At 40.0% G+C, this 24,238-nt stretch overlaps 2 protein-coding genes across 4 annotated transcripts; both read right to left on the bottom strand.

Annotated features, from left to right (window-relative positions):
- Positions 1–163: 163 nt before the first annotated feature.
- LOC130600238 (solute carrier family 2, facilitated glucose transporter member 11-like) lies at positions 164–10,492 on the bottom strand. Of its 3 annotated transcripts, XM_057411354.1 has the most exons (13): positions 9,837–10,492; positions 8,811–8,875; positions 7,240–7,338; positions 6,643–6,803; positions 4,944–5,068; positions 4,558–4,687; positions 3,830–3,978; positions 2,505–2,692; positions 2,247–2,357; positions 1,851–1,952; positions 1,611–1,686; positions 814–941; positions 164–473 (listed from the first exon to the last, which is right to left on the bottom strand). In XM_057411354.1, the coding sequence occupies exons 2-13, from the start codon at positions 8,832–8,834 to the stop codon at positions 267–269; spliced, it is 1,500 nt and encodes a 499-aa protein (XP_057267337.1). In that variant the 5' UTR covers positions 8,835–8,875; positions 9,837–10,492; the 3' UTR covers positions 164–266. The 3 variants fall into 3 exon arrangements, with proteins under 3 accessions (XP_057267337.1, XP_057267338.1, XP_057267339.1); XM_057411355.1 differs by lacking the exon at positions 2,247–2,357; XM_057411356.1 differs by lacking the exons at positions 7,240–7,338; positions 8,811–8,875; positions 9,837–10,492 and adding an exon at positions 5,809–5,939 and having other exon boundaries at positions 6,643–6,782.
- A 2,822-nt stretch (positions 10,493–13,314) lies between these two features.
- LOC130600213 (solute carrier family 2, facilitated glucose transporter member 11-like) lies at positions 13,315–22,681 on the bottom strand. The gene is made up of 12 exons (XM_057411330.1): positions 22,600–22,681; positions 21,212–21,310; positions 20,166–20,326; positions 19,427–19,551; positions 17,786–17,915; positions 17,514–17,662; positions 16,721–16,908; positions 16,147–16,257; positions 15,970–16,071; positions 14,828–14,903; positions 13,914–14,041; positions 13,315–13,589 (listed from the first exon to the last, which is right to left on the bottom strand). Exons 1-12 carry the CDS (start codon positions 22,621–22,623, stop codon positions 13,383–13,385), a joined length of 1,500 nt encoding a protein of 499 aa, XP_057267313.1. The 5' UTR covers positions 22,624–22,681; the 3' UTR covers positions 13,315–13,382.
- Between the last annotated feature and the right edge of the window lie 1,557 nt (positions 22,682–24,238).

Below are 24,238 nucleotides of genomic sequence, written 5' to 3'. Positions count from 1 at the left end.
GGTTTTGGTTGGTTTTTTTGTGTTTTTTTTAATAGAAAAAAAATCTTTTATCTTGTAGGTCTTAAAACTGAGTGTTGAAATTTCCTGTGAAAATGCTTAGATATTATCAAGAAATAAAACTCTAGCAAAATGAATTTCATGAAAAGAAACAGAGAAAAAGGAGTAAAACCCAGAAGAGTTGCAGGCTGGTTTTAATGTTTCTTTTTTAGTTCTATTGCAAGTGTTTCCTGTCTTTTCTAACTGATGCGAATTTCTCCTCTGAACATTCAGAGCTTGGTGCTGGACCACTGTTCCTTAGGAAGGCCGTTATCAGTGACTGAGATTTCTTTTTTCCCAAAGTTCAGCTTGTTGAACTCTGCTTTTATTTCCATGATGGATTTCCCCTTGGTCTCAGGGAGATACAGGTAGATGAAAATTGCTGAGAAAGCAAGGATTCCCAAAAAGATAAGGAAGCAGAAGGGTCCAAGGTTATCCTGAAAGCAGAAATGGGACACACTGTAAGGAAAATAAGAATCTCATTTCTGTTTCCCTGCCCTTGAGTGCAAGTCTATGTCCAACTAATTAAAATTCAAAGGTGTGCTTAATACAAAGTTCAGGGTGGGTGTCAAACCAGGAGTTTCCGCAGGCCACCTCTGACCTGAGTCCAATTTCTGCTCCTCTGACAGGTCTGGGGGATTCCTCAGCAGCTTTGGTATTTGGACAGAGCTCTAAGCTTTGCATGTCATTGCAATTTATTGCTATTAATTTGCTCTCTGTCAGCACTCAGAAGTGGATTAGCTGGGAGGGAGGGAGGGATCCAGTTAGAGCACTTACAACAATCAGTGGAAAAATCATCCCAAGTACAAACAATCCCATCCAGTTGATGCAGCCAACAATCAGGAAGGCTGATGGTCTGAAGGACTGGCTGAAGATTTCAACCATGACAGACACAGTAGCTCCAGCTGAAAAAGAAAAGCAAAACACAAACCAGGTATACTTGTTTTCTTGTTGCTGCCAAAGCCCCTCACAATGGCAGTGATAGAAAGTGACAGGCAGAATAGGTGGCCTGGTGGCAAGTGGCCTTTGCTATGAGGGTGAAACACCTTGATTCTGGAGAGGGACTACAGCTGCTTATTTAATTTTCTCTTGTACATACTGGAATCCTTTTTCTGATGCCAGTGGATCTGTGCAGTTCTGTATTGCACTGGTAGCAATTATTGGTGTAGTAATTTGCAAAATGAGCTTCCCTTTTGGCTCCCGTGGTCAGTTGCACCTGAAGCATGTTGGTAGGCATAAAGCTCAACTTACTAAGTTAATGAGGATGATTACTATAATGCACATGGCAATGCCTAGAATCCTGGGTTTGGATGAGTATTTTAAAAAATGGTCAGAAATTTCTCAAACTCTCTGGAGAACATGATACTGTATTTTAAATTATTTAATCCTGTGATCAATAATAACATTCGAGGTGTCTGTATCCATTTCCTGTCCCCCACTTTTACAGGTCTGCCCTTTCTTCCTTAATTTCCAGAACTTCTTACTGTGGGACTAACCTGTTCTTCATCTGCCAGTTGTGTCACTAACCAATAGGATACAAAATTTCCTCCCAGTGTTGCTGTTGATATACTCACATGGTCCACTTCCATAGAAGGTAACAAATAGGAAGATCAAGACAACACTGAAGTAATGCATCCAGAAAAAGTGGTGCTAAAAGTGAGAAACCAGTGATATCAAACCATTAGATAAATGTCAGAAAAACAGAACTCTGTATTTTCTGCCACTTACTCAAGTTTTTCTACATATCCTGTGAAGCAAGACCAGAAAGGGGGGCTGATGCTGAGTAAGTAGGCAGAAGGCTGTTGCCTCTTTACCTGCAGTGACAGGGTCATGGTGAGGAGTGCTAGCACAGAGCACATCAGTGTATATCCTCCCCATAGCAGCACCTTCCTGCCAAATCGGTCTATGAGGGTGCTCTGAAAAGAAGAAAGCACAGGTCATAAATCCCAGTGCTCAAATGAAGTCATTCCTGCACAGATCTAGTCCAGAATATCAGAAAATTATTTTACAGAATAAAAATGAATCTAAAGACATACAGTCATGCAATAACATGGGGAAAGAGCTCCCTCTTATCCTGCATGTGGTTTTACAGAAGCAGGAAGATGTGTGTTAGGTTATGCAAATCTGCCCTGAGCACGTTATAAGTAAGGAAAGTACAATTGTTGACTAAGTGAAATTTTTCCATCAAACTCAAGTCTGAAAAAACTTACACACAGTATAGAGGATAAGCATTCACACAATCCCACTCCCAGGGACACATATGGGATAAGGTATTCTTCAAATTTGGCTGTGTGAAATACTTCAAAAGAATAGAAGTATATCTGAAAAACGCAGAGAAGAAATGCACCTGTGAAAAAAGTGTTGCAATTGTGATGCAGTTCTAAGCTGGCATAATAACATGGATTTGGAGGGGTTTGAAACACTGCCTAGTGTTGTCGCTTGCTCTGGGGATAAAGAGAGCACTCAACTGCATTGATTCCACAGAGCTGCAAGGTCGTCATGACAATAATCAAAATGTAGAGTTGCCAGCGCAAAGACCGCTCTTTTATTAATTCGAGGACGCGCAAGGTTTTTGTGCTTGTCATTGCAACCTTCTCCTTCATAATGTCATCAATTTCTGCTTGATGGTCTCCTTCCCCCCAGAGCTTCCTGATGGCTGTTGGGGAGAAAAAGGGGAGTGAATTATTCTACCAGTATAGCTCCATCACAAGTGGTTACATTAAACACTTTAATCTGCCTGTCCATTGACATAGGTGATGGGTTGGTACTGTCTGCTCCTGGGGAAGTAGGCAAAAGGAAGAATTTTGTTTCACTGGGTTTTGGTATAACATAATCTTTCTAATTTGAGTTGACTTCATGTTGTGGTTTAACCCCAGCTGCAACAAAGTACCATCTATCTGCTCACTTACTTCCTGCTCTCCAGTGGGATGGGAAGGAGAATCAGAGAAAGGTAAAACCCATGGGTTGAGAAAAGAACAGATTAATATTTGAAGTAAAGTAAAATATAATGATGAGGATAATAATGTGGGGTGGTTTGTTTTTTTTTTTTAATAAGTAGAGGAATAAACCACAAGAAACACAAATTACACACAATACAATTGTTCACCACCCACTGACTGATGCCCAGCCCATCCTCAAGCAGTGATCTGTGGCTCCCAGGCAGCTCCCCCCCAGTTTATATACTAAGTATGATGTTCTATGGTATAGAATATACCTTTGACTAACTTGGGTCAGCTGTCCTGGCTGTGCTCACTCCCAGCTTCTTGTGCATCTGCTCACTGGCAGAGCATGGGAAACTGAAAAGATCTTGACTTAGAGTAAACACTGCTCAGCAATGGCTAAAACGTCAGTGTTATCAACATTATTCTCAGACTACATACAAAACACCATTATACCAGCTACTAAGAAAAAAATTAAATCTATCCCAGCCAAAATCAGGAGACATAATTATAAACTAAGTAAACATTTAAGTACATTTTATTTAAAAGAGCTGTCGAAACCTTTTCCTTCAAAAAAAAACAAAGTAGTGCCCGCTAAAGTGTGACATGTTAAACATGCCAGTACAATCCTATTTTTCCTGTCTTAACTGATTCGATCAGCCTGAATGAGGCTCCAGGTTAATACAGAGTATTGCCATAGGCGTCTCAGCTGTTTTATTTAGAGCTGTCTCTACTATTACTCCATGGCACTGCACTGTGCTGTACATCTGTGCCCTTCTTTCTTGTCTGCTGCAGAGGGTGTCATTCTAACATATCAAATGAAGTGAAGTAAGCGTGGAAAGTAGACACTCTACCTTTCCTGCAGGCTTCCTCATTACCCTTCTGTATCAGGAGGTAGGATGGTGAATCAGGGAAAAATGGGAGGGTAGCCAGTTGAACCAATGCTGAAATTCCACTAGATGCTAACAACCATGGCCACAAAGCTTCACTTCCTAAAATCTCCCTGAAAAGTGTATGTGAAACAAAATTATGCTGATATAATGGAATAAATGTTCAGGAAGTCTTTCTGAGTGATGAAGATGGCTTAGATTCCATTTGAGGGTGCAGTGGAGCAAAACTAGAAATTGATAATTTGTCAAATTTCACAAATTTAGCTATTTTTATTTCTGACAATCTTAAAGGAATTATCTGGCATTTAAAAAAACTTACTAAATATCATTAAGATCCAATGGAACATCTAGAGAGCTTCTGAGACATTTTTGACCCCTGTTTGAGCGCAAGACTAGAACATCTTGATAAGACTTTTAATGTAAATGTAGTACATTTTGAAGGAAAAGTCCCCTAGTTGAAAGGATGTGGAGATAAGAAGAAATCAGATTCTGAGTAATTAATTTTCTGTCTCCTGTATGTAAAACTTTATGGTTGCATTAAATATGATGAAAACTTATCCTCTGACGTAAGCTAAGGCCTGTTTTGGGGAAGGTGAGAGGGTTTCTTAGGCACAGATTAAGTTAGAGGGTGGGGTTACAGAAAGATTTCTATTACTTTTAGTTCAACCTGAGAGAAAGATTGGAGAATTTACCGTAGTCCAATAACCTGTCCCATGAATTTTCCCAGTGTCAGAAAAACAGCAACTGTGGAGTTGGTAAATCCACGCAGCTTCTTGGGTGAAATCTCTCCTACATACTGAGGATGTATATTGAGAGAAAAACCTTAAACACAGAAAAGGATAAATGACTGTTAAAAGATTTAGAAAAGTATACCTTTCTGACTCCATCCTCTCTTACACTGTTCCCATTCACTCTGACATTTGGATTACAATTTCTTGCAAAAAGAATGATGCCATTAATTTCTATTAGGTGTCTAGTGTGTTTGCTTTAAAAATAATTCTCCAAGAATGGTAACATCTGTAGAGACAATCCTGGGACAGCAAGGATGCTTGCAGTCCAAAGTAGCACGAGCACATACCTGTCCCAATGCCATAAAGAAAACGTCCAACCAGAATCATCTCAAAGGATTTGGCTGTTTTACTGAAGGCCATGAAAAGTGCAGCTATCAGCATGATCAGGTTGGTGCACATTTGGCACTTTTTTCTGGGGAAAAAAGCAAAGAAAAGAAGCCCATGAGAAATTAGTTTGAAATGAGAACCCCTTGTTCTCTTTTGACTGATCTTGCTGTGAGAGGAAGCATAGTACAGCCATTGCTGGTTTGAGGAATGGCTGAAATAGTTTTGACTTTGAATAGTCAAAATGGTTCTTTAAAATTTCTAGGTCATTTAGATTTGAATTCATTCATATTTTTTTTAGCTTAGAATTTAAACATTTGGAACACTTCATCAGCATTTCCACAGTACGAGTGGGGAAAGAGATCAAAGAATTGGCCCGGCCTGTCACCAAGATTTTTAAATGGCTGGAACTCCTTATAAAATGCCAGGTTGTTGTCCAGAAATAACCTGAGTCAGTGGCTCCCATTCTGGAATGGCTCATATTAAAGACACTCTTGTCTAAATGGAAGTGATAGAACGTGTTTTTAGAGACGTATTTCAAAAGGCACTCTGTGTGAACTGTGGGCTGGATGTTCACAGCACTGATGTATCAGACTCAAAGACTTTTGCTCTCATTTGTTTTGTTATGATGCTTGCTAGGCAAGAGTCCTCTTTCACACATTAAGGATTCACAGAGATCCTGTGTTTGGAAGACTGTGATTCAGCAATTAGGTTACCAGGTGTTATATAACCTATGGTAGAAGTGCATGATTTTGTTTCCAGTCTTGGGAGACCCTCTGAGTGTGGGATGAGGCAGTGTCCCACAAGAAATTTCTTGGGGGCACTTACCTGATAGGAAAGAACACAATTGCAGGCAGGCTAAGATGGTTTGTTGAGACCCATGAGGGGCCTCTGGATCAGTGGGTTGTGGAGCACATCTTTAAGTGAGTCACAGCAAGTAGATATGTTTGCCAATTTCTCTGCAAATGAAATTAGTGGTGTTACACACAAAGCACTGAGAACAGAGTATACTGGTAGGAATCCTTTCTCCATCCGGTGGGAAAGATAGTTTGGAACTGACTTTCAACAAAATAGACTGCCAAGAGCAGAGAGAAATTCTCTTGGAGAATTTATGTTGGCGCCAATTGTATCTTTACAGCATGGTTACAGGCAATTTATTTTTTCCTATTCTTTTCACATTTTCATAAGATTAGATCTCAATATTTAATATAATTCCATCACCCCAAAATGAGTGTATTTAAATGGAAATCTGGCTTTTCTTCGACACTTAAGGATATCTTCCACACAGTGATTTCCAGGTGGCTAGAGTAACTGTGCATTATGTGTTGCAGAACAAGACACACAGCTCTTTCTTGGGGGGTTGTAAAGCTTGGGAGATCTTGAGTCATAGGGATCTTGAAGAGAACATGAGGCAGGTACACTATTCTGCTACTCCCAGAGGCACCGATCAGTGATATGGTGATGAATGCAGCCTTTACAGAAACACAGTTCACTGGGGAGGCAGATGCAGAAGAAAGACTGCTTGCTACTTGAAAGAGGTGGGTGTGCTAACAAACCCAAACAGTTACCTTCCATCAGGCTGCTTCAACCAAAAAGTTTTATGTGTTTACCTTGGTATTTCCCTGTACTTTCTGTCTATTGAGCTGTACAAGAAGCACTTACTTCCTGTATCTTGTAGTCAGGTAGCCACAGCAGAGGCTCCCCAGGAGTCCTCCGATCCCATAAACAGACACAATGAAGGACCACAACAGCATGATTGTCTCAGGATGGAGAGGAGAGCCATGTCGCTCTATCCAGGTTTCATTAATAAACTTCCTGATGTGCTGAAAAAGAAAATGAGATTTGACTGGATAATGGGTATAGAATTCCATTATTAATCTTATTTAGCTGTTGTACTTCAGGTATAGCCCATGCTTCTAATATTGAACTTATTTTGAGACTAACTTTGTTAGTAAAACAAGTTAGCTGAGATCACAGCGCAAACCCTCAAGTTTGTATCAGTAAGGAAGCTTCCTGGGAAGCATGATAAAAGCACATTTGCTGCCTTCATTTGGAGGCTTGTATGCTACGTGGTAAGACGGTATTTAAAACAGAAAATGCTTTAAGGAGAAAAAGTTCTCTACACGTTTGATGTTGCTGTTAGCCAAAGAAAAGGCATCGATATCAATGCATCAGCTGAATGCTCAGTAAATTTGTGAGAGCCTGAAGAGCTCAGGCGTTTCATTTTGTGTTTTCGAATGTAGGGAGATGGCTACTTACCACAGAAGGATAGTTGATGACAGAAATGTGAAATCCGTATGGGAAGCTACCACCAATTCCTAGCACTAAGATCATTTGAACTAGTCCCTGGAACTGAACCTGTAAAGCAAAAATGAAACGCTCTGTCAGCTTCTCATTAGTTTTCTTGAGGTATCTGATACCACTGGTCATCCATCCTGTTTCCAAGTGCCTACCAGGCTAGATGTAGTTATCCTCGAACAGTTAAGAATGTACCTAGCAAACCAAACCCAGGACAATTGTGATTTTAGCCCCATCAGGATCTGTGCAGGGTTCTTTGAGGTTTAACTGTCTCTTCGTTTTTATTCAGCACATCACAGGCCAGGACAGTAACATCATCTCTGTAGAGAGGAGAGTGTGTTCTGTGTTCTTTTCATATCACATACTAACTTCATGAGCTCACAGCTCTTTGGAGATCAGTGCCTGGATGAAGAAGAGCTGGTAAAAAATGCAATCAGTCAGGAATAAAGTAATGCAAATGTGAATAGTGCTGGACTGGGAGATACTTAGGAAAACACTCTCTGGTTGTTCTTAGGTCCGTATTTCAAGAGCCTGTGACTTAATTAGTCCACAGCTGGATTCCAAAAGTTATCACATGACAAGAATCAAGAAGCTGTGGCCAGAAGACTCTGAATTTCCTTACAGGTGCTGTCCCAAATGCAATGGATTTCCTAATTGGCAAAAGCATCAAGCAAATGAAGAACTCACCCTCTTACTCTTCATTTTCTATTTTTTATAATAGACTTACAAATTAACAATTTTGATATTTAAAAAGGAAAGTAAAATAGTTTCTTGCTGGCAGTTGTGAAATAGAGCAAGAAATACTTGTCACTTCTTCCCTTTTTAAGACTTTGTGGATGATATTAAGTATCTTTGTATGAAATGAGGGAAGTCAATTATGTTAATGCATATATCATGATTTCTTAGTCTTTTGAAGTACAGTTAATCTATTCCTTACTTTGGAAAGTTATCAGAGCGCTTAATAATTAATATTGTTCTCAGTAATTCACAAGACAACAGATACAAAAGTATCATTGAGAGTGCTGCAACTGCCAGCTTTTCTTTTCTTTTCTTTTCTTTTCTTTTCTTTTTTCTTTTCTTTTCTTTTCTTTTCTTTTCTTTTCTTTTCTTTTCTTTTCTTTTCTTTTCTTTTCTTTTCTTTTCTTTTCTTTTCTTTTCTTTTCTTTTCTTTTCTTTTCTTTTCTTTTTTCTTTTCTTTTTTCTTTTCTTTTCTTTTCTCTTTTCTTTTCTTTTCTTTTCTTTTTTTCTTTTTCTCTTCTCTTCTCTTCTCTTCTCTTCTCTTCTCTTCTCTTCTCTTCTCTTCTCTTCTCTTTTCTTTTCTTTTCTTTATGTTGTTGCATGAAACAGACCATGCAACATGATTTTCATGGCCCCAAGCCGCATTGTTCTTGTTGATGTTTAAATGCAGAGAAGAGAAAGATATTCTCTGTACCAAAAGAGCTTACAATCTTTAGGTAATCTGGATTTTTAGTATGATGTTAGTTTTGTCCTTTATAAGTCAGAGCACTGAGAAAAAGTGAGCAGATACTCACCAGCTCAGAGAAAAAGGTGGCCATCTCCTATGAAAAAGCTGATTCGTGCTGCTTACTACGACCTGCTAAAAGAACCGAATGTTCACATTATGCAATAGCAGTGTCCGTGAACTAGTCCCATGTCATTGAAGTTAAATTTTACTTCAGAGGTTTTTGAGTTAATGATACATATTTCAGCTGTTGTACAAAGTTTAGAATTGTTGGATTAAATATTTCAACCAATGGTTATGTCCAGCCCAGTAAACAGAATGGTTTCCTTTGTGGGGAACCTGTATATTTCATGAACTCTCTTGTGCTAGGGGCCAGGGAACTGAAACACCAATTCTAAACAGAATTCCAATGATCATGATCATAACTTGCTTAGTTTTCAGTATAAGCTGAGAAGCATAAAGGCAAAGTTATCTGTTGGGAATTTAGATGGGGCTTGAACAGTGAACTATAGGACTTTGACATACAATAGGAAAGAGCTATTCTCCCTTCATGTGACAGCAGCTGGAGCACATGGTAACTTAATCATTACTTAAAGGAATTTAAATGCTCCATCATTTTGGAATGAGACTCAATATGAAAAATTACACAATGGCACTCCAGGCTTGAGCAGCTACATATTTAACAGTAGCTGATTTTCGTTTGCTAGGAGAGAAAGATTCAGCCTCATGCAGTTTTGTCTGGCATTTCTGTTAGCCAGTGTCTGTGAAGAAAAAAAGAAATGCATTGAAACTCTCCTTCGACCTACATAGCTGAATTGATGTCTCTCCCTTCAGACAGAAAATTCCCAAGCTTTAACTTCATTTATTGCAGAATTAGGAGGGATTTGTATGTATGAAGTTGGTAAATGGCTTATTGATCATTTGCCATTTACACTTCAGTTAAAGAAAAGGATAAAGAAATCATAAAGAGCTTATTGGATGCCAGCACTTGTATTTGACAGAAAATACATGACATGCAAAGTATTCTGTAGCTAATGTCTGGAGTGTAGCAGGTAGCACCACCTGACCACTTGTCCCATCATTATGTGGTCCTTACCATGAAGCTGACTTTGTTAGTGTGTGCTGAGAGTTCATAGCATTTTCTTTTTCCAGATTTGGTTCTTCAGCAGATAAGATGTTAGAGCACAAACAAGACTGTAGACTGTCCCTTTGATGCTAAGAATTAATTTCCTTTTCTGTAAAGTCATACAAAATTGAAACAACCAAATGTGCATCTGACAAAGGAAGGAAATGCCATGTTAGCTGCTAGTATCTGCCTTGCTTGGATGATACTGGGGAAAGACAGAAGCAAGCAATAATATGTAGGTACAAGTGTGGGTCATTCCTTCAAAAAATGCTACCTCTTGCACTTATTTCCTTATGTTCTGCTTAACCTACTTCTATTTAGTATACTTTATGCATATAGTTACTTCTATTCTTTGCTCTTGTACCTTAACTTAGGATTCCTATTTTGATCAGTTAAGGGTCTTCCTCCTGTAATGCTCTTCATGCCTAATGTCTTTTGCATTTGCGTTGATTGGTTACTGTGCTGCTTCTGTGCTCTTATTACTTGCACTGTGCTGAGACCACCTTCATTAGATATGCAATTTCATAGTTAGTGCTAACAAGTTGTTAACAGGTACCTTATAGATACCCTTTAGTTATAATTGTGATGAGGATAGGAAATCTCACAACATCAGGTAATTTACCTTGCAGTTTCATGGGCACATGTAACACACGTGCAAAGCTGTGCTAATCCTTCCTTAATACAGGCTGGCTAGACCAGGTGTATAGTTTTTGTGTGTAGCTGACAGCAGATCCAGTTTGTAAGTGTTTATATTTGCCCCAGTTAGAGCCAGTATTTGAGACATATCTTACCTATCAGCTAATATGTCTGGAAGAAAATGTCCATGTAGTGTTCCCGAAGATCCTGTATGGCTGTACTCTTTGTCACCTCCCATGTATAGTTGAACTGTACCTTTTTGCTGTTTCATTCCTTGATCTGGCAGTTACCAGAATACAGTTCTTGCTCCACTGAGCACAGGCGAAGGCTGACCTGTGCTCCAAATAGCTGTTCCGCTTTGTTGTCACATTAATGTTCGATAGGGCATCTGCTCACTTCTGTGAAGATCTTATGGGAAAGGCTTTCCTAATAACGTCTAATGAATAACTGAGATCAGAGAAGTGGCTCAGTAGAGAGTCACTCCATCAATGCTATACAATAGCACTCTGCTTACATTTCCAAAGAATTCAGCTGCTGTTGTAATGGAATGAAGGATGTTTTCAGCCTGACTGGTTAGGAAAAGAGAATTCTGTTCTGCAACTGTTGAGATTTCCTTTTGATATTAGCAATTGTCTCCAAATGACTGTCATGTCTTTATCATGTTATACATATATGGAACACTACAAAATTATTGAGCTTTTCTGACTTTAAGGACACTTTGTGTTTTGTAGGTTATCTTGTAGTGAGAAGTCTTAAGTGCCCCTCAATCCTAAAGTCAAAGGAATAATGAAAACCCCTGATCATGGGAGGGTAAGCACACCAATAACTTAGTAGTAGTTGGATGTCCCTAAGGGAAATTCTGATGTTAGGAAGGAAATATTTATGGAGGCCAGAAGTTTTATCACAAGGCAATGTGCCATCTTTATTATGCTTAACATTTCCAGTTAAAAATAAGCAACATTTATGATGAATAATTGAATTCATATTTTGAATTACTTTATTGGAGTTGAAGTATATATGCCAGTCAAAGCAATACCAGAGATTTAAAATTGTTTAGTGCGCTCCACTGTGAGCCTTTGTTTTGTTCATGTTCTTCCAAATAGTATTGCTTTGCTACTAGGACTGTGTGAAGGAAATACGTGCAATATTAGACACTTTATAAAGAAAAGAAAAGTCCCATGAGTTTGAATACTTAAAAAAAGAAATCTGGTGAAATGAATCCATGTGGTACTTTACAACGTCATACTATCCTGTAAGGCCTGCAAACTCTTTTGCCTTGAACTATGTATAGCAGGAAGAAGAATTAGGAGCTCACTATCAGAGAGCATTGCAGATTATTCACAGTTTGAAAGCCTGCAGTATGTGAACTCAAGCACAGATATTGATTATAGATCAGTGTAGAAAATTATATTGCATCCATTCCTACGACAGAGATCACTGGGAGTGGTATATCACACTAAACTCTGAAGTCAGAAAACTTGCATATGATATGTTGTAATATTTTCTCATTTATCTTTGTGCACACTATGTGCTTCTAAAAATTGTCAAAACTCCCATGAGAGACTGTAAATTGAACCATAAATTGTTGGAAATGCTTAAATGAACGCCTTAGAAGTTCATACGTTAGAACATTTTCCACTTTTACTGTAAATCTTGTAAAGCCACGAGTACAACAAAATATTCAAGGCATAAAATGTTTAGAGTCATCTCTACAGCTGCCAGTCAGCACCTACACTTGCAGTGAGAATAACTGAAGAGTCTGTCCTGATTACACATCCCTGAAAGAGGAGTATGTGTAATCACTTCTTAGTCATGATAGAGAAATACACCCTTAACAGGAGCCCTGCATGGATCCAAGAGCTGGAGGACATGACTGAGCTTTTGCCGACAGTTTGCTATATGTACATTACAGCCATTGTATAGGTGTTTTTAGGAAAAACTGTAAAGCAACAGGTATTCTGTTACATCCAGGAGTTTCAGTCTGAGGCAGTTCTGGGAGAATTTGGGCTCAGCTAGCTGGAAGTCACACAAAGCAAAGTAGTGGGTAATTGCTCTGGGATTCTCAGCTCATGAGGTATCTGTGGGAACTCTTATCCTGGAAGAGGAGCTACAGGTTCAAGATGATGGTGGTGATGGGCAAGATAGCACAGAGTATCTGTGAGAAAACCTAAATTTAAGTTGAAGAAGGGGTGGCTGTTGATATGGAAAACTTCAGTCAAAAAGGGCTGAAGTTTGTGAGGCTATGTACAAAACAAAGACAGCATGGCAGTATGCATGGAAACCTGACACAGTTTGATTACTCAGTGGAGTGTAGAGAAACAAGGAATTTCTCTCCTATTTCACTGAGCTTTTTCTTGAATCTGTACCTTAGACAGAGATGGCAAGCCAAGAACATCACTATTCTGATTTCAGGGTTGTAAAAACACAGAAATCAGAGGGAGAGACTGGGGATCACAGGTATTCCCTTTCTCTGTGGTCAACAGAGTGTTTATCAATTCTACATGTACTTTCAGTGTGTATGAGTTGCTGTCTTAGAAAGAGATGTACACATCAGCATGTTAAGCCAAAATGCTTGTGATTCATGTGAACCTATCCTGTTAATATCAGCCATCATAGTTTTTCTAAGCTGCCCAGGATGGAGTGCTTGAGAAAGGTGCTGGTTGGGCAAAATGGGAGCCTTACAAGTGACAGATGCAAAAGGTGACAGTCCATTTAGACCAACTTAGAATCATAGAATCATAGAATACTTAGGGTTGGAAAGGACTTTAAGATCATCTAGTTCCAACCCCCCTGCCATGGGCAGGGACAACTTCTAGTCAGGAAACAATTATCTGTTTTTTCCCTTCCTTTTAAGATAGCCTGACTGCCTATAACAGCTGGTCAGAGCCTGGTGCAGAAGGTGTAGTCCTCTGTGACATGGTTCGGAGTTGTTGGAATATACTTCTTTCTAAAGTTTAACTTATTGAATTCTTCTGTGATTTCCACGATTGATTTCCCTTTTGTTTCTGGAAGGAACAGGTGAATAATTGTCCCTGAAGTGAAAATTACTACCATAAAGATGAGGAAGCAGAAGTGCTTGAGTTTTTCCTGCAGGGAAAAGCAAAGTAAGAAAGAGAGCAATATCAGCATGTCTTTTCTTTTGCACTTTCTTTGCACAGTGTTCGTATTGGGTACCAAAGTACTTTGAATTGGACAAGGAGCTCTTTGCATTTTGACCTTTGACAAATATTTCAGTCTGAATAAGTATCTTGGGCAAATCAGAGCCCTTCCATTGCAGAAGTGGGCTTGGGAGAGCAGATGCCAAGACCACTGTAGACTGACATGGCACTGGCATTTCGTGCTGCTCTTCTTGCTCCAGGGGCCAACTCAAGCTTAGTGCCTATTGGAAGTGTCCCAGGGAAGGTGACTCACCACAATGAAGGGGAAGGTCGTTCCGATCACAAAGACGCCCAACCAGTTGAGAGTGGCGCCGATCACAAAGGCAGATGGTCTGCATGAGAACTTGGAAATTTCAACCCTAACAGAAACTGTGGCACCAGCTGAAAGTCAAAGCACAATAAGAATGTATGTTGCTCTGTTTTAGAAAAGAAAATGTTTGTGTCATCTTATAAACTGCTACACATCAGGTTTGTAAAGTGGTCCAGTGTTCAAATACATTTCTTGTGGAGTTTCAAGAATGATGTAGTTAACTCTTGAGAAAGTCTGACATATTCTCATGAAAGAAACTGTGTAAGGGTGGAATTACTATTATTTCTAACAAGAATTCCCAGGATGATACTGCTAGATCACTAATGAGTGATCTTCCCAGATTCACTTCCTGCCTATTTCAGTCATGTTTTGGAGTCACAGGACTTTGGCAGCTTTCAGTTAAGAAAAGAATTCAACCCTGCCGTACGGGAAGGAAAATGTTTTGAAAATGAATAGGCTTTTAATAATATTTTTAAAGAGGAGCAGGTACTGCACTGCTGAATATGTGGGACAAGTTGTGATATTGTAGAACACTGGATTTTAAAGAACTCTTGCTTTTCTTTTTCTCTTTCTTTTTTTCTGAGTATTAAAAAACCCCAAACAAACACATCTGCTTTTGCTCTATTTTCGCCGTATTTTTCCAGTGAGTACATTCTGCTGTGTTCTTTTCCTCTTGTTAGCAAAACCCGAATCTGATGGCGTTGAAATTTATGGCCAATGATTGGACCCATAATGTTTAAATGACTATAAGATGAGGTTAAATTAATTTACTTATGCTAAACATTATGCAATATTATGCAGGATTTTCCTAGCCTCCCATGACTCTATTCCTTTATTTCTTCTGAATGAGCACTTACCTGGCCCAACTCCAAAGACAATTGCGAACAAGATAATCAGACAAAGGCTGCAGTATGGCATCCAGAAATACCAGTCCTAGGGAAAAAATCCAATACATAACAAACTTCTGAGTGAAATCTGTTAATAGGCGAGAAATGCTGCTTGTTTTCCAACACTGTAACCACGAGAGAAAACATACAATGTGTGGGAACTGGCAGAGAAATGTGATTGCTTTTTCCTGTGGCTGGAGCAGTGGGGTTTTTGTTAGGTGAGCAGAGAAGCAGGTTTGCTAGTGCAGAGCAGCTTGGAAGCTTTCAGTTAAGTCTGGATAGTACTTTTCTCCCTGTCTTCCTTTCTTCTTGAGCCCACAGTGCTTTTCCCAAGCCTTTGAGATATGAGAAGGCCAAATCATATCTTTCTTCACTTTTGTTAATGATAGCTCCAATAACTGGTACTGAAAAGGAACTTTTCTGGATCTTAGGCTTCAATATGTGAAATCTCAGTGCTTCAGGAAAAAAGATTTCGCTCTCCTATGTTTGAGATCCGTCATGAGCGAAACAAAAATGGAAGTCTGCTGCCACCTTGCTTCAAGGCTAGTTTTACAGTACTAGCTATAGAGTAGCTCTTGGATGAATACTTGGTAACCCGGGAGATTTACTTACGAAGAAGCTACAGCAATGACAGTGTTACAGAAGTGAACCATTTTCAAGTCTGTGAACAGATATGTGCATCCTTATATATTCTGCAGCAAAGTTAAATTTCAAATTAACTGATGCAAAGAGCTTGGGTTTTTGTTGTTACTCATTAGAAACTGTGCTACTAGAAAGGGCCATTTTCCTAGGACTGTCTTTGGCCAGTGTTTGATGCTTGCAGTCCAATGAATTCTGTAATGAGTGCTAGTTTCCCAGTGTTTTATGTGCTCCTTGCTGCACTTGTGAGATCACACTGGAAGGCAGGACTACAAGAGAGTACTTGCTGAGAGATGGTTTGACCCTATAGACAAGCTTGATTTTTAGGATATTCCCCTCCCAGAGGGTAAGCTGTTAATACAAAAGTACAAAAGTTATTTTGGCACTTCTAAGCCTCACTTTACTTTCTCAGTAGCATAGTCCTGCCTGTGAGCAGAAGTTAGAATAATCTGCCCTGAGAAGAATTTCCTTACCTGTAGTGAGAGAGTCACAGTGATAGCAGCTAGCAATGAGCCCATGATAAAATAACCTCCTCTTAGAAGCACTTTCCTGCCCAGTCGCTCAATGATGGAGCTCTGAAGGACAGAATCACACTGGTATCAGTACCAGAAGAGCAACTTGAGACCCATTCCCAAAGTCATGCGACTTACACAGACTGCAGTAGCTACGAGTTCAGAGAGTCCAACAGAGAGGGTCATATAGGAGATCATTCTTTCATCAAAGCCAGCTGCCTGGAGGACTTCAAAAGTATAAAAATAAATCTGGAAGAAAACCCCATAAAACAGTAAGAGAAGAAATTAATTGATTTCTTACCTGTACCTGTGTGACACTGCCCTGGACAGGAGCTGCTAGCCAAGCAGCATGCAGCTCCAGTTTGGAATCTAGATGTCTGCACTCTGGATCTAGAATTCTGCAGTCTTTTTGATAGTATTCACTTTATTGGTGGACAAAGCCATTAAAAATTAAATTAATTAATTCATTTAATAAAGATGAAATGCTGGGCTAGAAAGACCTGCAGCTGCTGCAAAGTGCTTAGGTTTGCAGAGTCCTCCTTTAGGAGCTTTCAGAAGCAGCCAGGTATATTGTCTCTTCTGGAGCCCAGCCAAAACCATAACTGTAGGTTATTCCCAAGAAGAAGAGTGTGGGTTATGCAGTCGTGAGGAGTCTGATGTTTCCTTTAGGTCAATAGGTGTTTTGGGACTTTAAGGGGGAAATACACTCAACTGCATTGATGCCACATAGCTGAACTGTGGCGGTCAGAACAACTATCATGTACAGCTGCCAACGGAAAGCTGGTTCTTTCATTAGCTCCAGGACACTCAAGATCTTGGTGTTTTTCATTGTTGCCTTCTCTTTCATGAAGTCATCAATCTCTGCTTGGTGATGGCCTTCACCCCAAAGCTGCCTTATGGCTGTGGAGGAGAAGGAGAGCGAGATATGCCATGTTAATTTGTCTCTGTTGTTTGCTGCCTAAGGAGTTTGGTGAATAGGTGATTCAAGTGTCTGGCTGTGGCTGTGGTGTGAAGCAGAGATGTCCTATAGGGTCTTCCAGAGCCCTGATCCCCTTCTGCAGAGGGACCTGTTGTGACAGAGGGGCCTAGTGAGGTGCACAATGACTCCCCCCCTGCCCAGGGGTCCAGTTTTCTCCTTTCCTCTTTCTCTCAGGATATGAACAGGGTACACAGCAAACAACCAGAGCTAAGGGGTGCTCTGTGGAGGCCTTCAGTGCAAACAGCCATGTATCATCTATCATTTATCATTTATCATAATTTGTCATCAGACTGACAGTACAGGTGGTTTCAGCTGAATGCCAAAGGTTTTGTAATACAGAACTGTAGAAGGAAGTAGTTTCATGTTCTGTGTGGGGACTATAACAAAAATACACTTAGTAGGTGTCCACGGAGTTGTCTTGGAAATGAGCAGGGAGAATCTTTGTCCTGTATATTTTTTCCATATGGGGAGATCAAGCATCACAAAACAATTGAAAGTCAAGTGGTGAACTGGAGCCCTTGGTTACCTTTTTTGCAGCCTTCCTGGTCTCCTTTATGCATGAGGAGATATGCTGGGGACTCAGGGAAGAAAGGCAGAGTGACCAGCTGGACCAGTGCTGGAAATCCACAGGAGGCCATCAGCAAGGGCCATAGGTACTGGCTGCCTAGTAGCTCCCTGGTGGGAATGTAAGTTCATTGCATTGGTTTTGAGGAAAGGAATGGATGGAAAAGCAGAGGAAGAAGCAAAAGGTAGAAGGGATCCAGAAATTAAGTGGGTGCAAAATCAATTGTATTCTACCTTTGTCCTGAAATCTGCCCTATGGCTTTTCCCAGAGACCAAAAGAAAGAGGAAGTAGAGTTTGCAAATCCACGTAGCTTCTTAGGGGAAATTTCTCCAACATATTGATGATGTAGAGGAGCACAAAGACCTTGGGGTGAGGAGAGAATTGTGGGAGAGAAGAAAGAAGACATTCACAGCCACTGGAAACAAAATTGCATGTAAATAATGAAGCAGGACAGAATACCGCTGCCTCATGCACTGAAGCATTTCTTATACCTCAACCCACATAGGAGATTTTCAGTACTAGATTTTCTAACCCCTTCTGCAAAAGTATTTGGTCCTCTTTGCATAGAGTAGATTTCTGATCTGAAGAAATAGACAGTTTTCTTTTTAGGGTAAACTATCAGCATAGTATCTCTTGTAACAGTATATTTTAGAGAGGGCAGAATATGCAAGTGCTAAATAGCTAAACACCCTGTAGTAATATTTAATATGCTTGTTGTTAACCTACATCATCTCAACCTTTTCTGACATAATGCTGTAGAATAGTTGTAAGGTAGATCCACAGCAGATTAAAATGCACAGTGCTATACTCAACATTGATTTGTACATGATTTAGGGGAGACTCAAGCATTCCTTTCCTACTGTCCAGCAATAATTTTGATGATTTCAGGCAGAGTTGGTGTTTCCAGCTATATGTGAAGTACTTAATAACTCAGACATGCTGAAAACTAGTCTGGGAACAAGAGCTTTTTCCTAATATGGTGGTCACAGCCCCTTTTATCTGTTTTGAAAGCAACATGTTCTCTTGGCTTTATTTCATGGTAAAGCAATGCAGATGTCCAATCTCTAACAAAAATAAGGTTTTTTGCATGAAGCACCATACATATTCTAGACCATAGCAGGGCCCCTGTGGGTAAGTAGCTCTCAAAATACAACTGTAGTCCTTCAATACAATTCTATGTCAGAGAAACAATATACAAAATATGGTTATGGTTTGAAAAATAGACATTAATTTCTACTGAAATAGGTTAAAATAGGCACCTCTGTGAATATCCAAACTGAATGGGAAAGTATTTTTTTGTGTAGGAGACAAATACAAGGCATACTGACACCAGCAGAGGGTGGTTTTGCTGTATGTGGAATGAATTACTGGCAGGAGTTACTTTGCTTGATTATGCCCAGCTTTTTGTACTAACCCCAAGGAATTACTGCTTTGAAGCAGGTTGAATACCCTTGACGAACATTCCTGATATATGTTAGACTCAAAATTGAATGGCTGTAGCCTTGAACAGACTTATTCTCTGGAGTCTTATGGGAATACCAGATTTAAACCATATACCATGTAATTCAGGACTGTTAATTAAAATTCAGATAATATTATACATATTTCTCCATCAGTAAAAAAAACCCTTTGTTTCATATTGTACCAAAACATTCCTGATAGCTCTGAATATTTATACACTTGGCAAAGCTGAATTTCATTTTAGTGAAATTAGTAGTAATCACGCTATTCGTTGCTGGATGTTATAGAAGATCTTACTGCCAAGGGGTCACTGCCTTTAATATTTTATTTTCTTAGTGCAAGGTTATTATTTACTTTGAATAAAGATGTAAAATGTGGTGAGATCCTGCTGACCTGTGGAAGAAATCACTTACCTGCACTTACTCCACACAGGAAGCGTCCAATCAGAATCATCTCAAAGGACTGGGCTATTTTACTGCAGCCCATGATAGATGCTGACGTTATCATGAGTACATTGGTGCACAGGAGACATTTCTTTCTGTAAGTGCAAGAAAGAAAAAAGAGTTTTCATAAGTCAGAAGGGAAATGGTACTTCAACTCCTGGCATATGGGATGTCTTGGGTGAATTTGGCTTGCTACTTTTGTGGCATGTGTGGTCCAGGACAAAATAATCCCATCCACACTATTGGCACTAGATACTGCAGACTCACTGTGTGCCTTGGCACATGTCTAGACCTGGGAGTCTGTGAATGCTGAGAAAAGTCACAGAAAATGCTGAGTCTGTTTCATAACTGAGAAAAGTCTTAAAGCTTTTCTGCACGTGAAAATCCATCATGGAACACATTTATATAGCGCTTAGGAGCATCTCAGTGCTGCTGTACGTTCTATCTTCAGCCAAGGGGCTGCCTTTCCTCTGTGCAGAGACTAACCCAACCTGAATAACTGCGTCTGGTGTGAGAGGCTGGCAGCACAGTTGATTAGCCCGTGCCACAGGACAAGGGCGAGAAACATCGAAGTCTGTTGACACCACTGCTAAAGCTGCTGCATGTCTACAGGCATGTCTAAGCCCAACAGTCTGTCTCATGTTTAAAACCTCAGCTGTCATTTCCTTAAGCAAGATTCAATTGACAGATTGTCTTTAAACATACATACTTGCCATATTTGACCGTCAGGTATCTAGTTCCTGAAGAGCCCAAGAGACCTCCTATACCATAGATGGACACGGTGATAGACCACAGGAACAAGAGGTTATCTTGATGGATGGGGTAGCCATATCGCTCCAGCCAAGTTTCATTAATGAAAGCCTTAACATGCTGAGGCACAAAGAAGAATTTTCACTAACAATACCTGTGACTCCAGTGCATGGATTATATTTAGAACACAATTTTGTTGCTTCAACTTCAGTAACTTTTTCATATAGACTCTAAAAACATAGCTAATAGACATAGCCTAATGGAGTATGCTGTGTTAATTTTGCCGTGAAAAGAAGTTAATTCTTTGGGCATTTTTGTCTTTGAAATCTGACAAGCTGAGGCACAGACTCGTACTAAAGAACAGTGTGAACAGCCCTGTAAATTCTGCAGATGTATGATGGGCTTGCTCTCACATACGTGCCAATAATACCAGGTTACACAGTGACTGTTCAGTGCAGTTTCTAAATACTTTCTCAGTCTGAACTTAGTGTTCTGGAGCCTGAAAATAGCACTTTTCCCATAAGGTGATCTCTACAACATAATAATGTCTTCCCTCTAGACCCCAGTATCTCAAAAGGAAGTTCTACCTGTGTTCAGTGGAGAGAAGCAGACACTTTCCTAGAACGTGGTTCACTTGATCTGTTCTATTTGTCTGTGAAGATGGGTAACTATAACATTATCAAGTGGAACCACTGAAGTAGGTTTATACCTACATGTAAAATACAGATGTGCTGTAGGTTTATAGGGAAGGCAGATGACACCTCAGTCAGTATGTGTCTTCTGAGGAATAGTTGTATTAACAGCAACTTGCAGATGTCTCTCTTTTTTCCTATCTTCAGCAGTTTGATATGTTCTGCTTTACACAATAGCATAGCAATGGGAATGAAGCATGAGAGAAGAATACTATGATTAAACCCTTGCTGACTGCCAGAGAGAAGCATCCTCAAACAGAAATGTAGACTCAGAGCTGCTGTTAACCAGCGTGCCATGTGCTTTTTTGCCTACCTGAGACACATAGGTGATTGTAGAAATTTGAAAGCCAATTTGGAATGTCCCCCCAATCCCAAGGATGGTGACCATCTGAAAGAACCCCTGGTACTGTACCTGCAGAGGTAGAACAAAATTTTAAGCTTGTAGCTACGTCAGACTGTTCTTGCAATGTGTCTTTCACTCTCCAGCAGCATCTCATTTGCTCAAGGGGCTTGCAGGTAGGAAAGTTCCCTCTGCTTGTCCTGGTGTGAGGCATACATCCCTCTGTGATTTCCCAACATCCAATTCAAGGAAATGCAGCCTTTAGCTATGGAAACCATTTCATTTCTCTCCCCTCTTCTATCATTAGTCAACAGAGTAGCAAGGTCATTCCACACTTCAGGGCTAATACACGTGAGAGTGCTTTTGGGGAGGGAAGTCTTATTTCCTCTCCGCTACCTGGATAGTGGCCAGGCTACCTGTGCCCACAGCAGTGACTGGGCCATCTGTACCCAGACCTTTTCTGCCTTACCTGAGGCAGCAGCTGCTGTGCCAGATACTTTTCAGGCCCTTGAATAGTGGGCAGTGTTTCCTCTATTCAAGTTTTGTGTCAAAGCTGTGGTCAGTTCTGAGCTCTTGCTCCACCTGCCTGTCTCAAGCCGCATGGTCACGTTAACCTTTTGGAAGCTTTGAGAGCAGGCATCCCACTTTAGTTTTCTTTTTCTGGTTGATTACGGATCTGGGAATACACAACCAGTACTGCTCTTAGGTTTACCCTACAGCAGCCTTTACAGCAGCACACAGTGAATATACTGTGAATGAATGAAAAATGGTCTGCCTTTCAGAGGTGCTATATTCCTCTTTCCTGCATGAGAGGTTAAGTGTGCTCAGCAAGAGCTGAGAGCTATTTTTCAGAGAGACTTTGTCCTACTTGGAAGTGCCTCACTGACGTATGAGGCAGCAACTAGTTCAAGACTCAGCCACAGCCAGGATATAAATGTTGCAGACTCCCACAAACATCGCTGTTAAGATGCCCCAGCTGCTGATATCCTGTCCAGTTTCCTGCCTTTCAAAACTTCTGCCTGCCATCTCCTGGGCTAAATTCATTCTGTATCTTACAAAATTCTTTCTTCAGCAGGCAAGCAAAGCAAAATACATTTGAAGGTAAGCAAAGATTTTCCAGTGAATGAAAACATTTAAGAAACATTAGCATGTTGACGAAATGTGGCAAAGATGGATGGCAGAGCATATGGAATGCATTAATACCTCAAAACAGTGGTCAGAACCTCTTCCAAGATGATTTTAGTGAATAGGAGCCTTGTTGTTTTTACTGAAATACTGATTTTGTTTTCTTTGAGACACCAGTAGTGTACAAAAATGTCCCACATTTTTGTATATTTGTAAATACCCCATCAAGCACTTACCAGGTCTGATAAGAAGCCGGTCATCTCTGTCTAGGGGCTGGTTGTCCAGTGTGTGATGTGTCTGTCATCACAAGCTTCATCTGCCTCCTGCCTGCTGGTGTGGCAGTGGGCATTTGGCTTCAGGGACCAGAGTTAAATTTTTACTATTTTCTCTTCAGTCACTTACTTTTACTTCAACTGGCCAAAGTTAACACTGATGGATTAAACATTTTGGGACATAATTGCATCTAGTTCAACTAGGGGGAAAGTTTCAAAGGCAGAAAGTTTGCATCTGGGGGGTAGTGAGGTTTTTGGAAAGGGAAAAGAGAACAATCCAGGCAAAAAAAATCAAAACAGTTTTCCAGGAACAGTAAAAGACTTTACTTCTATGATGCAGACCAGTGAGTATATCTGCCATAACCTGCGCAAAGCAAAAAGCAGCTGGCACAAGGTTTAGGTATTGCTATTTAAGTAAAATGTGTGATGTTTCGTTTCAGATTAATTAGTATAGTAAATATAATTTATTAGAAGAAAATAAGACAAATTTCAAAGCCTAATTCTGCCGTTATGGCTTTCTGTACCAGACAGATTGTATTGAGGAAGGGTGTTTCTTCTCTGGTGTTTATGGGGATGTTTGTCAGGCAGGTATGGTGAAAAGGGAGTAAGAGATATTGTGCCCTGGCAGGAGCTTTTGGAATAGAGCATTTGGTCCTGAAGGTTCTGCTTGGTGCAGCCAGCAACTAAGACCTACTTACTCATGACAGTAATCAAAGAAGGTAAAAAATTCCTTAATGAGTTAGGATGGGACAAATGGGATCTTAATCCCTCAGGTTTCAGCTTTCACACAGAATAACTCCAAAATCAGTGTTGCAGCCACTGAAAAAGTCACCTTTGGTTCCCAGTGGTTCCTCTCTTGTGAAGTGAAGCTCTAACTGTAGCTGTGCATGGCTTCTGCTAGAGACAGCACTTGAAAGAAAGAGATTTGCCCAGAGCTTTCATGTGTGGTTGATGCTCTGAGCTGTTCTTGCTTTCAGAGGCTTCTGCTTGCTCTTACTCATGCCAGAGGACTTTCATCTGCCCCCAAGGCTTGGGGGCAGAGCAGATGGGGCAATGGGGTTGTACTGAAGCCATCAGTAAATGCTCAAGCTCATCCTCAGGACTTGTATCTTCAGTTCTTGTAACACAGAATGCAATTATTTACAGAGGGTTTACTGCAAATACTATGAGTCTAAAGAAATGCGAAAAAAACAGTGTTAATAATAAAACCTTGGTGGCTTGTGTAATTCCAACTATTGCCTATATAACTGCATGGCAACTGCTGTTTACCCTGGCTTGAAATAGCATTTAGAATGATTTGGCATTTTTGTATTTTCTCTTTAACACCAGTGATTGTAACAGTTGGATTGTACAAAAATTAGTCAATAGCATTTACTGTTTCAAAATGTTAATGATCACTTTTTACTGTATATTTTTTCTCAGATTATGAGGGTTATGTCAGAAAACACAATGGGACAAAAAACTTGCATTGGAAACAATGGACTGCATGCGTGATACCACCTCTAATTGAAGCACTGGGGTACATTTCTACCAGTGTCTTGTCCTGTTTGGTGATTGTTGAGAAAATGCTTCTTTTCAAGAATGGGTTTGAAATAGAAAATGT

This window comes from Pezoporus wallicus, unplaced genomic scaffold (assembly GCF_028554395.1).
Source record: "Pezoporus wallicus isolate ANWC-B61680 ecotype Strahan unplaced genomic scaffold, APGP_CSIRO_Pwel_v1 contig_6401, whole genome shotgun sequence".
NCBI lineage: Eukaryota > Metazoa > Chordata > Aves > Psittaciformes > Psittacidae > Pezoporus > Pezoporus wallicus.
Note: the sequence above shows the minus strand (reverse complement) of the source record. Positions and strands in the feature narration are given on the sequence as shown.

Bases quoted from the DNA above. Each gene is read 5' to 3' on its own strand.
- LOC130600238 (XM_057411354.1), bottom strand. From the start codon at position 8,834: ATGGCCACCTTTTTCTCTGAGCTG. The intron at 4,688-4,943 runs GTATGTGCTCGT...TCTGTGTTTAAG, and splicing joins TCTTTATGGCATTGGGACAG to GTTTTTCTCTCAATATACAT. The intron at 2,358-2,504 runs GTTGAGTGCTCT...TGCGTTTTTCAG, and splicing joins AGCTCTGTGGAATCAATGCA to ATATACTTCTATTCTTTTGA.
- LOC130600213 (XM_057411330.1), bottom strand. From the start codon at position 22,623: ATGACCGGCTTCTTATCAGACCTG. The intron at 16,909-17,513 runs GTAACCAAGGGC...TCTCCTCCACAG, and splicing joins CCAGGAAGGCTGCAAAAAAG to CCATAAGGCAGCTTTGGGGT. The intron at 16,072-16,146 runs GTAAGTCGCATG...TCTGTCCTTCAG, and splicing joins TCGTAGCTACTGCAGTCTGT to AGCTCCATCATTGAGCGACT.